Source organism: Chiloscyllium punctatum, chromosome 20 (genome assembly GCF_047496795.1).
Source record: "Chiloscyllium punctatum isolate Juve2018m chromosome 20, sChiPun1.3, whole genome shotgun sequence".
Lineage (NCBI taxonomy): Eukaryota > Metazoa > Chordata > Chondrichthyes > Orectolobiformes > Hemiscylliidae > Chiloscyllium > Chiloscyllium punctatum.
This window is the reverse complement of record NC_092758.1, coordinates 16,388,339-16,405,504: the sequence shown is the minus strand read 5'-3', so window position 1 is coordinate 16,405,504 and position 17,166 is coordinate 16,388,339. Positions and strand designations below refer to the sequence as shown.

Sequence of the window (17,166 nt, the reverse complement as noted above, 5' to 3'; positions counted from 1 at the left end):
TCCAGATGCAGCCACAACAGCTGCAGCTCATCTGCAAACTGCACTTCAACTGAAGCTACAATTGTGCAAAGAGAACTGACAATGAAAGTCAGGTTACTTGATTTCAAAACGCAATGATCTTTCAGCAGCTCTTGGTTTTAAAATTATTTCTTGGTTCACAAAGTACATTTTACAACAGAGTACATATTTTACATACATCTATCAAATCGCCCTCAGCCTCCCACACACTTGACAAAAAATAGATTTTGTCCAACTCTACCTTTGAACTAATACAATATAATCCAGACAATATCCTGGTCAGCTTCTTTTTCACCCACTCCACACTGTCCAGATCTTTTCTATTGTGTGGCCACCAGAACTTGTCCAGATTAAGTTCCATCTGCCATTTCTCTACTCAGCTTTCCAACTGATCTATATCCTGCTATATCCTTTGACAGCTTTCCACAACTCCATTAACTTTCATGTAATCAGTAAAATTACAAAGCCCACAAACCACAATTTCAATTAAATCATTCATATAAATTACAAATAACAGCTTTCCCTGCACCACTCCAAGCAGAAAATCCCTTGTCACATACCTCAGCCACCAACAACACCTTGACAGGCTTCCTCATGGGAGATAGGCTGGCATGGCTAGATCTAATGGAATACAGGTAGAACCATCTATTTTGATAAAGAAATAACTCAAAGGTAAAATACAGAGATTGTTGATGGAGGGATGCCTTTCAGAGTGGAGGCCTGTCCCCAGTGGTGTGCCTGAAGGATCGGTGTTGGTTCCACTCCTTTTCTCATTTATATAAAGGATTTGGATGTGAACGGAGGAGTGAGCACCCAGAGCATAGTGGGTATTTTTTGCAAACACATTTGAGCATAAAGCAGTCACCACAGTCAGGGTGAGGTCCCCTCGAAGAAATGGGCCATGGTAATTGACAACATGTTCACCCCAAACAAGCCCTCCTAGATCCCCACCATCCCTTTCACAAATCCACATTTCGTAGTTCTTCAAAGTGAAGGGGATGGGTCCTGTTATGACAGCTCCCTGCCTGTGTGCTGGGTAGGGGGTACAGGCAGAGTGAACACAGATATGACAGTCCTTTCCCCAGTCAAACGCGGCTTGGTTTAAAGGCTGAGGACCTATTCCAATCCATAATGTGGATGCTGGCCATGAACTAGAAATGTGAGGGTGCGAGAAAGTGAGAGGGTGACAGATTATCAGAGTGGTGCAAAACCATGAAGGAATGGGGAGGAAACTGATTAGACATTGGAGTTTGTCCTCTTTCTTTGTGAAGGTAAATATGAGCAGATCACGCAAATATTTACTCATAACAAGTTAACTACAAACTCTTCATAAAGTCCAGGGGCAAATCGCTAAAGTCCACCGTCAGTGCTACGATGGAGCTCCAGGGGAAAGTTGCACTGGTGACTGGCGCTGCCCAAGGCATCGGGAAAGCAATTGCTGAAATCCTCCTGAAGAACGGCGCTAAGGTAACAATTCTGCTTGAATCATTCCTGTCAATTTCCTCATGCAAAGAAAGACGATGATTGCCCAGGCAGTGTGTTCAGAAATGCAGCAGTTTGTGTTAACCTGATGACTGATCTGGAGCGAGTGGTACACAAAAGCTAGTTTGAATAATAAGATTTTAAATTGGAACTGAAGTGCAGTGAAAACGATATTCCAGCAATTTATATGAATTACCTGCGAGTAAGTATGCAATGCCAGAAAGTGTAACACCTGCCCATCTCCATCCCCCTTCCTCACTATCTAATGCTCCTGGCACAAGTTCCAGGTGAAGCAGCACTTTACCTGCACTTTGCTACATTTCGTCTACAGTATTCACTGCTCACAATATGGTCTCCTCTACACTGGAGAAACAAAGCGCAGACTGGGTAACTGCTTTGCAGAACACCTACATCCTCACAGCAAAAATGACCGATGTAAAGTTATAGACTCATACAGACTCATCACCCTCTTTATGAAAAAGTTGGTCCTTAGGTGATTGTTAAATCTTCGCCCTCTCACCTTAAACCTCTAGTTTTGGACTACACCACCCGAAGGAAATAATCTTGCAAATTTACCCTACCCATACCCCTCATGATTTTATTAGCCTCTAAAAAGGTCACCCCTCAGCCTCCTGTGCTCTCGGGAGAAAGGCAAGAGCCAATTCAGCCTCTCCATCCAACTCAAACTTTCCAGATCTGGCAACACACTTGTCAATCTTTTCTGCTTCCTTTCAAGTTTAACAGCTTCTTTCCTTGAGCAGGGAGACAAGACCTGAACACAGCATTCCAAACGTGGCCTCACCAATGTTCACTGCAATGTGCCATCCCATGTGACAATGCTGTCACTTTAATAAGGTTATCTTGTCCTGGGTTTTTTTCTGAAAAAAATTTGTAAAGTTGAAGGGACTGGTGAGAGCCCAAATGAACAACGTAGGAGGTCTTGAGGTGTCTTTGAAAAGTTGCAAAAATGGAAGAAGCTTGAATGGGAATGGCCAGTTCTCATACAACAGGCTTTCTCGTTAATTTTAGCTGTAATAGTCAGAAGCTGTTTGTTGTCCCAGAAAAGTTGGAAGCTTCAGTGAATGATTAGTGTGGCTGGCCCTTAAGCCATGTCCGTGAGATGGATTCTGATCTCATGCTTTTCTCAGCTTGTTATGCTGTAAGAGGACAGAGCTCTGCAAGATGGATCCTGAAAACTTTATAAATACAGGCCACATGCAGATACAATGCTGACATTATATTCACATCCTTTAAAGGTATGTTCCTTTATTATAAATCGTCTGCAAAGAAAACCAATCACAAACAGATAATTGTACGGAAGCAAATGATGTCAATTCAGTGAACATACATTCTTTTAACATAATTGTTAACAAGATTAATTATTCAACTTTGATATGATGTCTTAGAGCTTTGACAACTTGTCCCAAACTGGTGATTATATGGTCCCATGGAGAGGTATGTTCTTGTCTTGCTTCCTTTTTATTGATAACGTGGTTGGTTTGTTGTTCACTGCTGTCGCTCAGCATCATCACACAATCAGCATTGTTTTCTTCCACTCCATATAAAATTGCTTTGCTTGAAGAAGAATAAATAACTGCAATGGCAAGAGAAATAAAACTTGCTCATAGATTTAATCAGATGTCACACAACACCAGGTTATAGTCCAAAATGTTTAGTTGAAATCACAAATTTTCAGAGCAGTGCTCCTTCGTCAGGTGAACTAACCTGGTTTTGTGTGACTTCTGACTTTATCCACACCAGTTCAACACCAGCACCAACACATCATTGATTTAATGTCATCAACCAATCATACAGAATACATGACTGAATATCTTGCATCCATTTTTCCCATTTGAACCATCGAGAGTCGTTATTACACCCCTCTAACATCGGTGCAACTTGAGCCCAGGTTTCTCGGTTCATGGCTGTAAATACACTCACTGCACCACGAGAGGATCCTTATTTAATATGTTGGAGATGTTCTGGAATAAACATCTCAGCTGCTTCATAATGACCAATGACCTCCCCTCTATCATAAGGTCAGAAATGGACAAGTTCTCCGAAGCTGAGCTGGCTCAGGACTGATGAATTCTATTTGACAAATGGCTTTCTATTTTTCTTATTCGAAAAGCAGTAAAAAATGCTGCAGGATCATGGTATCAGGAGAAAACTTTTTCACTATATTTTACTCTTTCTTACCATAAAGTAACGTGAGATTACATCAATTCATTCATGATTGCACAATGTTCAGCATCAATCGAGACTCCTCAAATACTAACGCAGTCCATGTTCAAAGGCAAACAAAGCTGGATGAGATCCAGGCTTGGATTAACAAAGGGCCAATAACATTGGTGTCACAAAAATGCTAGATTATGACCATTATGGGGAGGCAATGGCCTCGTGGTGTAATCGCTGGACTGCTCATCCAGAGATCCACATAATATTCTGGGGACCCAGGTTCAAAACACACCACAGCAGTTGGTAGAGTTTGAATTCAACAAATATCTGAAATTAAGAATCTAATGATCATGAATCCATTGTCGATTGTCTGAAAAGCCCATCTGAGTCAATAATGTCCTTTAGGGAAGGAAACTACCATCCTTACCTTGTCTGGCCTACATTTGACTCCAGATCCACAGAACTGTGATTGATGCTTATCTGCCCTTTGGACAATTAGGGATTGGCAATAAATCCTGGCTTGGGCAGTGATAATCTCTTCACATGGATGAAGAGCATCACTGAAAACTTACAATCTAACTAACATCCCTTGATTTCTGTGGTGTCACTATCACGGAATCCCCCACTATCTTTAGGATTAACATTGGCCAGAAACTCAACTGGACCTGAGGCATAAACACAATGCCAACAAGAGCAGATCAGAAGGTAAGAATACAGTGATGAGTAACTCACCCATTGAATCCCCAAAGCATGACCATTATCTACAAGGCACAAATCAGGAGTGTGATGGAATACTCCCAACTGGCCTGGATGGGAGTAGCTCCAGCAACACTCAAGAAGCTTGACACCTTCCAGGACAAAACAGCCCACTTGATTGGCACCACAAACACAAGCATTGACTCCTTCCACTACTGATGCTCAGAAGCAGCAGTATGTGCTAAAAATAAAATGCACTGCAGCAGTTCACCAAACATCCTTGAACAGCACCTTCCAAATCTTTGATGACTTCTATCACAAAGGATAAGGGCAGCAGATTTATGGGAACATTGAAGGTGAAAGTTGCCCTGCAAGCCACTCACATGCTGACTTGGAAAGATATCACTGTTCCGTCTTTGAATCAAAACCCTGCAGCTCCCTCCCTAATGGCATTGTGGGTTAAACCACAGACGGTGCACACTAGTGGTTCAAGAAAGCTGCTCATCACCACCTCCTCAAGGGCAAATAGGACCAGGCTATGGTGGCACATCTCCACAAAAAGCTTGGATTTCATGCCACAAAGTTGGTTGTGTCACATTACATGTATAGATAATTACTCCGGAAATGTCTGACAGTAAAGTCTTACACCTCCCGAAGAACAATACAACTGAACCACACTCATTCACATTGACCACCCAACCAAGCTTCTCCTTGATATCCAACAACTAGCCTGTCACCCCGACTCCTAACATGACCTGATTAGCTCCCAGTAGTCAACTAATCCTCTGGCACAACTCCTGACCTATTTACCCTGCTGCCATCCTACCTCTTAATCTGTATATTTCACTCACCCTTCCACAAATACCACTTATACATTACACACTTGCTTACTTATGACAGAATCATACATTCACACTGAACAGAAGAGGCCCTTAGACTCATCAGGTCTCCTCTGATAAAAACTACATTAAACCTACAGTTACCCCACTTTCCAGCACTTGGCCCATAGCCTTGAATATTATACCATTTCAAGAGCTCATTCAAGTACTTATTAAAAGTTGCGAGATTCCGCGTATCAACCAACCTCCAGCGCATGCAGCCTGGATCTCCACCATGCTCTCGGTGAAAACAAAAACCTTCCTCAAATCTCCTCTCAATCTTCTGCATTTCATTTTAACAGAATGCCCCTTATTACTGACCCTTCAACTAAAACAAACAGATACTTGATTTCCACCTAGTCTATGCCTCTCATAAGCTATTACACCTCCAACAGGTCACCTCTCAACTTTAAAACACCACCAGCTCACTAGGTGCCATTTGAACCCATATCCCTTGAGAATTACACTGCTCCCCTGGGTTAATAACACAATGATGTTACACCTACACACCTTCTTCATCCACTGTTGCTTTTGAAGAAGCTTTGGGTCAACTGACCTCTTTACTCATTCTAATCCAGCAGCTCATGCCACAGTAAGGAAAAATCTCTGCACTATTTCCTCTGAGGAATGCTGCAACAAATCAGTGCTGAAGGATCGTCCATCAGGGGTGCATTCAGAAAATATCAGAATAGTTTGAGTGTGTAGTTTCCAGTTGTCTGGTCAGAGTTGGAAAGAGAGTCTGAAATGAGCCATTGACTGACCCAAGCTCTCCTCAGACACATTGACCAACCCACATGTTTACTTTAGGACTCAACCATGTTTTCTTCCTTTAGGTGAGTCTGTTGGATATCAATGTATCCAGAGGGGAAGCTACCAAAGCTGCCTTTGGACAGACCTATGGAGCTGAGAATATTTTGTTCATTCCATGTGATGTAACATCTGAGAATCAGCTGAAAGGTACCAATTCAAACATTCATTTTATCAACATGCCACTGACTTGTTTAATCTGACTGACTGGTTTCTTAACAGACACTTTGCTGGGAGTTACATTGTTGGCATTAGTAAGCTTATACACTGCAATATGATTAAATATAATCAGTACAGCATTGAGGATAACCTTCCATGTGCCGAAAAGGAGCACAAGAATGCATTTACAATTAAAAACTGCGCCCTCAGAACATGGAGCAAATATCTATATAGAAATGGGATGCTTCATTGGGAGCACAGATTCCAGAATTCAATACTCAGTCTGTGCTCAGACACCAATTGATACTGCTCAGCTTTTTCATCTTCCTCGGTTTGAGGGTCTCAGTGTTCCTGGTCGAGGATCTCAGTCCAAGTGATCCTTCTTTAGACCCTTATCATCTAAGAACATGATTCTTGTGTCGGTCTTGGTTCAGATGGTCCAGATTTAGTGTCCGAGTAGTGAGTACATGTTCTACTTTAGTATCTCAGTTCTCCCGATAATGGTTCTCAGAGTCTATCCAGTTCTGGTCAAAGAATTAAGGCCTGTTGCCTCTTGCTATGAAACAAAGATGTTCCTCAATGGTTTGATGTTGTACACCATTACCATCTTCCAGGTTTATGCATGGAGGAGAGGAGGTGATTTTTGTAAATCTACAGGTTTTATTTCAGCATTTTGATGATTGCTGATTGTGGGCAACAGGAAGCATGCTGGGAGCATTCTTCCTATTCCATGCACTGCCAATCTCCAAACATTGTGATTCATCATCAAGAGGGTTCAGTGAAAAAGTTCTGTCTCGGCTTTGGTCAACCACATTTCCCGAGGCAAAGATCGGGAAAATTCATCAATTGTTTGCATGAATAGATCATCCTCGATAATGAAACATCTGACAAATGGGATGGAAAGCCTCATTGTAGGGAGAGATCGTATAGGATGGGATTATTTTCCCTGCAGCAGAGAAGTTTGGGGGTGATCTGAATTAGGCATAAAAACCTTTGGAGGCAACGACAGGGAGACCATGAAATCTTCCTCCCCATCACAGATGTATCTCAGACCAAACGGGATATGGTTGAGTTTGGAGATGAATGTTTTTAAGTCCTCATTCCATAAATCAATGTAATAGTCAGCAATGGATGGTTCCAATGACATCCTTGATTCAATATCACGCAATAGTATGCACTCCTCTGGCAGGTTGCTGAGGCTGAGGATAACTAGGTTACATCCTCAGTCCCTCACTACCAGAAGTATCTCTATCTGACAACGATGGTGTCACAACACAGTCTCTTGCCAATGATGGAGACACTCTTGTGAAACCCCAAGATTCTAGCTACCACTAACCAATGATGGACATGGAAGTCCTTACCCAGAATGTTTGGAATCTTTCTTTTCCTCAGATCAAGTTATCTTTATCATGGATGTGATGTCATCTGAGACTGTTGAGAGAATGGGATGAGCGAGAGAAATATGTAAAAAAGGATGGAAATCGGTAATTGGTAATAATTTCCCTTGATTTGTTGAGCTCACATCATAACAATTTTTTTAATTTACTCATGAGATGTAGGTGAAGGCGCCTATGGACATTTGAGAAGGTGGTGGAGGGCTCCTTATTACATTGTGCAGTTGATGATCTTTAGGTCCATCCACAATGCCATTAGAGCAGGAATTCCAGGATTTAGACCCAGCGACACTGAAGGAACAGCGATATATTTCCAAGTCAGGACAGCAGTGGCTTGGAATAGATGTTGCAGGTTGTGGTATTTCCATTGATTTGGAAGATTTTAACTGTTCTTATAGAACAGCAGACGACATTTGTGCAGCTGATGGCATATGTCTGCAAATTGTTTTTATGTTCTTGTGACATTTCCCACAACATGAAGAAATTCTGAAGTGTAGGCTTGGATTCTGTGAAGTTATCTGTTGCGCCAGTGGAACAGGAAATACCCATGAAGGTGTTGGAGGACTATGGTCTGTTAATGCATAGTTATGGTTCAGTTGTTACAATTTCCTGGCACATTTCTGAACAATCTACTTTTGACAATTATGATCTCCTTCATATGCTGCAGCATCAAAACTGCAACTAAGAAAATTTAGTGGACAATTCAGTCCCTTTCAGTCTATTATAGAGGTAAGTTAAGTATCCATATACAGCAAGGCTTGAACTACATCCAGACTTGGTCTGATATGTGGCAAGTAACATTTAAAACCTGCAAGTACAAGGCAGTGATCATCTCAAACATGAGAAAATCACGTTCTGATATGCAATGGCATTGCCATCACTGAATTCTGCACTGTCAATACCCTGGGTTATCCTTTCTCAAAGATGTTAGGAATTGGCAATAAGTAATGACCAATTCAGCAATGCCCACATCCCACAAACAAATTAAAAGTGGAATGTTTCTATGTTTGTAAAGAGACCAGTCAACATGTCGATCCTGTTTCACTACTCAGTTAGATCAGAGATAATCTCTACATTGATTGCATTTGAATGATTTTGCTTCTTATTCTCAGACAACCTCACCCAGCAACGAATTATCTTTTTCTTCATAGGTCAAATTGTTCCCCTCAGCATTAGTTGTTTGGAAGAAAGAATAAAATTTTAATTAATACTTGCATGAAGAAATGATTTTCTTTCTGTTCCACAAAGGTCCTGCTCTCATTTTAAATTATTCCCTGCCAGTGGGAAGAATTTCTCCATATCTACCTAATCTAACCAAATCATTTTCAAAATTCAAAACATTCAGGGGAAGACAAGCATTGCAGGAATATTGCTAGACTAGTAAACCAATGACCCACGCTTAATGCCCTAATGCCAGTTGTACAAATCTGACCATTATAACTTGGCAAAACGCTGCTCAAATGAATGGAGATCATGAAGATACCAGATAGTCATAAAAACCAGTCTACTTCTCTTACGTTCCACTGGAAAGGAAATCTGATGGGAAATCTGATGATCTTACCCGGACTGCCTATGTATGATTCTATACCCACGGCATTGTGGTTGACTCTAAAATGGCCTCCCACAGCATATAGCTGCACAAAGCTACACAGCAAAGATGATTAAGAGGGAATGGTTAAGGTCCTTCTGGCATCACCTTATGTATCAAAAATGACAAAAACAGCAAACTTAATACAGCAAAGTCCACCTCAGGACTATCAACTCGGGATGTGTGCCAAAATTGAAAGAGGTGTCACACACGCTATTCAAGCATCAGCCTCACATAAATATACTCACCGCTTTTGTGAGTTAATTATGACGTCACTATAATCGTAGCCACTAAGGCTTAATGTTCTAGAGACCTGGGTTTAAGTCCTATCAGGGCACATGGTGACATTTAAATTCAACAAAACAAAATCTGGAATTAGAAACTGGTATAATTCTTACCATGAACTTTTTGTCGATTGTTGAATAAATCCATCTGGTTCACTAACGTCCTTTAGGGGTAAAAATCCAATGCCTTTCCATGTTCTGGCCGATGTGTGATGCCAGGGCCAAATTGTTCGGTGATTAACTGCATTCTGAGCAATTAGGAATGGGCAATATGTACTGGTGAGGCCAGCGATGCCCACATTCCATGAATGAATAAATAATAAAAGAAAATCTTACCTCTATCACTTTCTCAAAGGAAATGAGGACAGGCAATCAAAGTTGACCTGGGCGAAGACCACTCCATCCAGGATTGAATAAAAACCCAACTCATTGCTAAGTGCGAAGAATAGCTGAAGCTTGAGACCAGTCGCTGCAAAACATCATCGCCAATCACATATTGTACACCAGACCGTGTGCTTCTTATCTCTGCTCTCTGTCAGCTGTCTGCTAATCAATTTCCTGTCGATATCAGTGGACTACTACCACACCCCATTTAACATAATCAACTCGGAGAAAATGAGGACTGCAGATGCTGCAGATAAGAGTCAAAAAGTGTGGTGCTGGAAAACCCAGTACACTTTGATCATTATATTTCTTCATAAACAGATTTGCTCAAAACTCACCACATTGATGTGAATCTGGACTGTAAATCCATTCCATTAACCAAGTCACTGGTTGATCTATTTCATTTTATGAACTGTTAACAGATCCTCCCACTGACCAATCTTCACATCACAGTAACCTATTTGCTCATTCCACTGAATATCCTCTTCATTTATGGATCAATCGTTTTTTTCAAGTAACCAGGTTGCCAACCCCGAGTTGGTCCATACTGTTTAATAGACTTCCCATTCCACAAATAATCCTGCATCTTTCCACAGTGTTTTATTCTTTCCTGTTCTACTAGCACCTGAATTTTTCTGTGTTCTGCTAATGCTTGAGTGTACTCTTGCTGGGTGAATTTGAATGTAGCTTGCTATCCATATGCATCTCTCTGTATTTTGCAACTGTCTGTACATGTCAGTATTTTCACATTAACTGAATGGCCTGCTGCCTGATGATTCCTATGATGCTTGTATTGTAGGTCAGTGTAATTAAAGGAACCTATCTGGGAATACAGCACATGAGTAAAGAGACTGGAGGGAAAGGAGGAGTGATTGTTAATATCGCCTCCATTGCAGGTAAGTCAGCAAAGTAACAATAGTTTATCAATGTATATTCGAAGTGCTGCCTGAGGATTTTGGAAAGCATCCACAGTGGACAAAATACAATTTCGGTGGAAGCTCATTTTTCACGTAATGTACAGCAATGGAAAAGATATTTAACTTCCGCACAAGCTGCCGGTCATCTGATTCAACTCACAACATCATTCAACTTCTGTAACTCCCCTTCAAGTGTCATTCACCTCAAGCCATTCTCTCACAATCTCAAGATGATTACATTCAACTCACTTTAGGTTTTTCCTTTGTTCCTCATTGGATTTGGTGGCGACAGTTTAATCGTCCATAGAATCACATCGAACAGGAGAGGCTCTTTGCCCCATCGGGTCTGTACTGCCGAAAATATACTGAATCTACACTAGCCTCACTTTCCAGGACAAGTCTGATCAGAGGCCCACCACAGTTATTGCACGTCTCTGGGAGACAACAGGATATACATAGACAAAGATATAACAGAGACACTTACAGCTCTAAAAAATGCAATTAATTTGTAAAAGGCATAAACAAATACTGCACGCTGCCTGGGATGGAATTCCTCTCACTGTCATCACCACACCTCCTGACCACCGGTATCTCTTGTAGAAGTATTTTTGAAAGTCTTGCTAAATATGAAGGACTTCCTGGGCTGCTTCATAAAGAGATGTGTGTCAAGTATATGCCTTACTTTGAATTTTCTGTGTACATGACCACACCTGAATGTTTTGTCCTTATTGGAAAGTAACAGTCGTCAATGATTTGCAATCTTAATTCTTAGCAGACATACATGAATCAGCATAATTACATTCACATTGTCCATTGTCAAGCTTCCAATCAGTTCCTGGTGTCTTCAGCCTTATCCAACACAGTTGATGTCTATTCCACAGACTTCTCTTTCCTAAAAATATGAGCCAAGCCTAACTTTTCATCCCAACAATTTGCACTGACACTTCAGTTTAGCAATAAGGGAGTGTGGCTCAGCTATTAGTCACTGAGATGTTAAAATGAGATTATGCCTGCCCACTCAGGGATAGGAACATTACCATTACTTCTGTTTCAAAGAAGATCGGGGATCTATCCAGTGTCCTGACTAGCATTTATCTAGACTATCCTTTTGTAGCACATAAATACTTTGTATAGCGGAGTAACAACCCATTTTGTCTTACACTCATCAGGACAAGTCTCAATGAAAACCAAAGTAAGGGAAAAACTATATTTATACCATATGGAAGGAATGTGCAGATTGAGTGACAAGAAAACCCTCTTCATAGAATCCATACAGTGTGAACGCATGCCATTTGGCCCAGGGAGTCCCCACCGACCCTCTGAATAGCATCTCACCCAAATTCACCCTAACCTTGTAACCCTCCATTGCGAATGGCTAATCCATCCAGCCTACACATTTCTGGACATTTTAGCATTTGCCAATCCACCTAACCTGCATATTCTTGGAACTGTGGAAGGAAACCAACATGTCCGGAGGAAGTCCACGCAGAGAAGGAGAGAATGCACAAGCGCCACACAATCGCCTGAGGCTGGAATCGAACCCAGGTCCCTGGCGCTGTGAGATAGCAGTGCTAATCACTGAGCCTCTATGCCACCCACTGGGTAGTAGCGCTGCAATGGAGAGGTTAATTATTAAGAATCCACATACATTCCTTCCATTTCTTTAGCTTTGCTTGTTACATTCTCTGTCACCAAGTCCTTTGTCCCCGCATCCCTCTTCAGTGGGAATGCCTGTTCTTTCCGGTCTGGCACTTAGTCACACCATTGTTCTGCCGATCTCACATTCTGATCGCTTTATCTGAACTATCAAATTCCTTTCCCTGCCAGGCTCTCCACACCTCAAACTCCACAATATAGCATAAATGCTGCCTCCTTCACAGTTCACACTTCACTTCAGCTCTCGACTCAAAATGTTAGCCTGATCTCTCGCCATGCCTACTGCCTCTTGCTCTAATGTCCAGCACTTTTTGTTTTCAGAAAAGCTATTTATGACTGACAGTTTCTTGCTTAGCTTTCCTTTACATTTTAAATTCAATAAATACTGGCAAATGTAATCAGGACTATTTCTTCATGTAAGGGATAAATGTTGACATGAATTAGGTGACCTGTTTCCATGCCAAAGCGTTTCCATATATTCACATGTTTCTGTTTGATGGAGTGTTTGAAGCTAATTCTCTGCTATTTCATGGTGAACAGGTCTGATTCCTTTCTTCCGTGGAGCAGTTTATGCAGCCTCAAAGTATGGAGTAGTAGGATTCACTGCGTCATTGTTTGTGAGTGCTATACTAGAATGCAAAGTGTAAAGGTTATCTTGATAAATAATGCACTAATACCTTGTCAGAATCTCAGAACAAGCAGCAGCTGCAGAGCAAGTGACAGGCCACATGGTCCCTCAAGCTTGCCCTGCTCCTCAGTAGGATGAGAGCTCAGTTAGCACCTTGACTTAATTTTCTCACCCTCCCTCTTGATTACCCTAGTGCCCCAAACTCTGTCAATGTTAACTTTGAATGTCATCAGTAACTGATCCACAGTCTCACAGAGTGGATGGGGTGGAAGATACCATATTCTGGATTATTGGTGCTGGACCGAAACGTCGATTTAACTGCTCCTTGGATGTTGCCTGAACTGCTGTGTTCTTCCAGCACCAATAATCCAGAGTCTGGTTTCCAGCATCTGCAGTCATTGTTTTTACCTGGATAATGCCATACATTGGCACGGAGGTTACAAAAGCAATGGTGCTGCCCATGCAAGCCTGTGTCCACACACCAAATTGGGATCTGCAAGAATGGAACTGCCGGTCCATGGACTGAGCTTGTATCAAACTCCATGGCTTTGTTTATTCTGCAATCCCAGCACCTGCTCCCAAGTGGCACTGCTGGTACTTATGAAATAGGAGATTTTGTTGAATTATGTTTGTGCCTAAACCAGAACAATCATGACTGGTTTTGGGCTTCAACACCACTTTCCTGCCTTATCCTCATACCCAGTGATTCTGAGGGACCAAAGACCTATCTCACACCGAAATGTATTCAACAATGGAACTGTCATCTTCAGGGACGGAGAGCTCCAAAGATTCACTAACTTTTAATCGGATTTCCTCAATTCTCCTCATTTCAGGCCAAAATGATTGACCCACATGCTCACTGTGTTATAGATTCCTAAGACAGGTGAAACAATGTCGATATCTACTCTTGATGTAGATATACCAATATTGAACTGGTTTAGGTAAAGTCAGAAGTCACACAACACTAGGTTATAGTCCTACAGGTTGGTTTGAAATCACAAACTTTTGGAGCATTGCTCCACTCCACCTGACCCATGAGCTGTGCGCCAAAAGCTTGTCTGATTTCGCATAAACCTGGTGGATAACCTGGTGTCGTGTGCAACGTCTGACTCAATGTCTACTCTGACAAGCTCTCTCAGAAATTTGCAAAGATCAATTAGACCACCTCTCATTCTTCAAAAGATAGGAGAATGTCATACAGGAACCTCATCTATCACTAGGAGAACCATTACGACTCTGGCATTGCTTCTCTCCTGGAGGCCCCAACACAATGTCCTGGTATTAAGGCACTCCTCTGAACAGCTTTAGGCCTTCCTCTCCATTAATGGAATGGTGGACATTGTCAATACTCCATGTATGTGTGGAGGAGGATGGATCCCTAGATAGAGGTGAGTCATGATGAGATGCAGCTTGTGGGGTGGGGGTTGGTAGGAAGTTGGAAGTAAAGTGTGCATAGTGGCTTTCAAAACTATAGCCCCAACTCCCTGATACAGGATCCTTTAGTCAAACACAATGTGGATATGAGCGATGCTTCCACCAATGATTTCCTCATTCCTGTAATCTAACCTCCTTGCAATCAAGGTCAACGCGCTGTTTGCCTTCCTGATTGTTTGCTGGGAAGAGAGCTTGGTGCTGGGAAAGCACAGCAGGTCAGGCAGCATCCGAGGAGCAGGAGAATCAACATTTTGGGCATAAGCCCTTCACCAGGACCTACATGCGAACATCCATCACTTTGTTACACAATTTTATTTAACCTGCTTAAGCATTATTGCAATTGCTTTGTGACGTCCTCACAGCTGCCATTTTTATATAGCTTTGAATGGCTAGCAAATGTAGATATAATACTCTGTCACTTTGCCAAATTCATTAACATTGAGTGCAAATAGCTGAGGCCCCAGCATTGATCATTGCGGCCGTCCAACTGAATGTCAACTCAAAAATGAACATTTTCCTTCCTAATTGTTTATGCATGTTAATATATTACTCACAATCCCATGAATTCTTATGATAGCTTTACAGTGAAATCCAAATATATGATATTGTCTGGTTCTCATTTATCGACACTGGCAGTTAGATTGAGAGTGTAGTGCTGGAAAAGCACAGCAGGTCAGGCAGCATCCGAGGAACAGGAGAATCGACGTTCCGGGCATAAGCCCTTCACATTACATTCTTGAGTCAGATTTCCAGTGTCGCCATTCCTCACTTTCTCCACTGGCAGTTAGATCATTATACATGGGGCAGGAGACACACCACAAATTGATTGTTGGTAAAAGGCTGTGGGGCTATGTGCAGGTCAACTTGCTCCAAGCGTTTAATATCACCCAACTAAAGATGAACCCAGGGTATGGGTTTGAGAGACAAGTCTAATCAGAGTGAGTGATTTGATGACCCTAATTGTTACATGTGTTTGAATTGTGTTGCCACTCAGGTGAACCTCACACAAAGCACAAACACTTTCCAGGAATTTGGACTGGATTCCTGATTTCCCCCAGTCTGCTGCAGTCAGGATGGGCCCTCATCACAAAACTCCACATAAACTAACATCTGAGAGCTTCCTGTCAGGAAGTTGTAAAGTTCAATAAAACTCAGTGAGTATGAGACATTACAAGGTTTCTGCTTTCAGCTGACCTGCCTTGAGAAGCATGGGGTTCGATTACAAGCGCTGTGTCCTGTTTTCGTCGACACTAAGCTTCTGACAGATCTGAAATCAGTGAAGGCTCCAGACCACAAGGAGAAACTTGAGCTGATGATAGCCAACCTTGGAGTTCTGAAGTGAGTTTGAACATAATCAGGAAGTTAGGTGGGAATTGATAGGGTGAAAATGTGTTCAGCATGTCTACATGGAGCATTTGTAGAGGAATATCTGACAGAAATGATTGGTGTGGTATCCACAAAATATCACAGCTTGAATTCTGAATCTTCAGCATTAACCTGAGAATTTGCAAATTTGATTTGATGAGTCTGCAGAATGGTAAGAGAGTCGATATCCAAACTACCCGGGAATGTCGACTGGAAATCAATGATGTTGGCTGTTTCTTCTTCATCAACCCTGCTAGTTAGATTCTCCCAGATTGGGTAGAAAGCCCAGTGGTGTGTTGCCTTAACACACTGGAAGGATTTGTGTTCTGATGGCGGGATATTTTAAACTAACAGGGTGAATGCTCATGATTACCATCTGACTTTTACAGGACCTCACACGTTGTAGAGGGATTCTTGCAGCTTGTCAGGGATCAGACCAAGAATGGAGCATCGCTGAAGGTGTTGGAAAATGGCAAGCTTGAGTATGAAGCCATACCGACGATTCTTCCAGAAAATCCAAAATCAATTTAGGGACCTCAATGTATTCAAGCAACAGGTCACTGAGAACAATGGAAACTTTAAACCTGTTCAAATATAAAATGATTAACATTTTAATTGTTGGTGATGCTTTTGGTGTTTTCATATTAAATTGTAGTTATACATCAGAACTGACCAAGGTTATGTTACACTCTCATAAGAATCATGCTGATGATACTATTGTGGCATCATAGCATGTGACCTGAGGGTATAAAGAACTCAATTCCATCTTACCACAGATCGCTTGAGACATGGCTTGAGACTCGAAAACAGAGGATTGATTAACCCTGCCCCAGCTACTTACGTGGCTGAGGAAAGTAACAATTGTTCACAATAGTTAGCTGCATAAATATCAGTTGGATTCTTTAATACAGTTAACCATGCCCAATATCTTACATTTCAGGAGAGAGACACATTTCAGAATAGTCCCAGCTTTCAACTGCTGAAAGGAAGATAAATCCATTTCATTTATTTGTTTCTTTTTAATTTTCTCCCCCCCACCACACTACCGCCTAACAGCCATAGTGCTTATATTTTCCCCAGCACCCATGTTGTTTGTGTGAAGCTGTGAGACACAGTGAAAGACAACTGGTGTACAAATCTTTATTCACTTCCCACTACCAGGAAGAGAGGAAACACCAGAGTGGCCAGTGACAAGCAGTGCCCTTTTCATCAAAGGGCAATACTGTGTCATCAAAAAAGTGACAGGGAGTGCAGGGGTTGAATCAAAATAGAGTTGGAGGGGGAAATAAAATGCTCAA

General features: G+C 41.7%; 1 protein-coding gene across 1 annotated transcript; it reads left to right on the top strand.

The window, feature by feature from the left end:
• The first annotated feature begins 1,392 nt into the window (after window positions 1-1,392).
• LOC140492308 (15-hydroxyprostaglandin dehydrogenase [NAD(+)]-like) lies at window positions 1,393-16,439 on the top strand. Its single transcript, XM_072591257.1, has 5 exons — window positions 1,393-1,485; window positions 10,668-10,764; window positions 12,982-13,058; window positions 15,693-15,841; window positions 16,258-16,439. Exons 1-5 carry the CDS (start codon window positions 1,393-1,395, stop codon window positions 16,397-16,399), a joined length of 558 nt encoding a protein of 185 aa, XP_072447358.1. The 3' UTR covers window positions 16,400-16,439.
• Window positions 16,440-17,166: the final 727 nt, after the last annotated feature.

Bases quoted from the DNA above. Each gene is read 5' to 3' on its own strand.
- LOC140492308 (XM_072591257.1), top strand. From the start codon at position 1,393: ATGGAGCTCCAGGGGAAAGTTGCACTGGTGACTGGCGCTGCCCAAGGC. The intron at 1,486-10,667 runs GTAACAATTCTG...CTTGTATTGTAG, and splicing joins TCCTGAAGAACGGCGCTAAG to GTCAGTGTAATTAAAGGAAC. The intron at 10,765-12,981 runs GTAAGTCAGCAA...CATGGTGAACAG, and splicing joins TAATATCGCCTCCATTGCAG to GTCTGATTCCTTTCTTCCGT.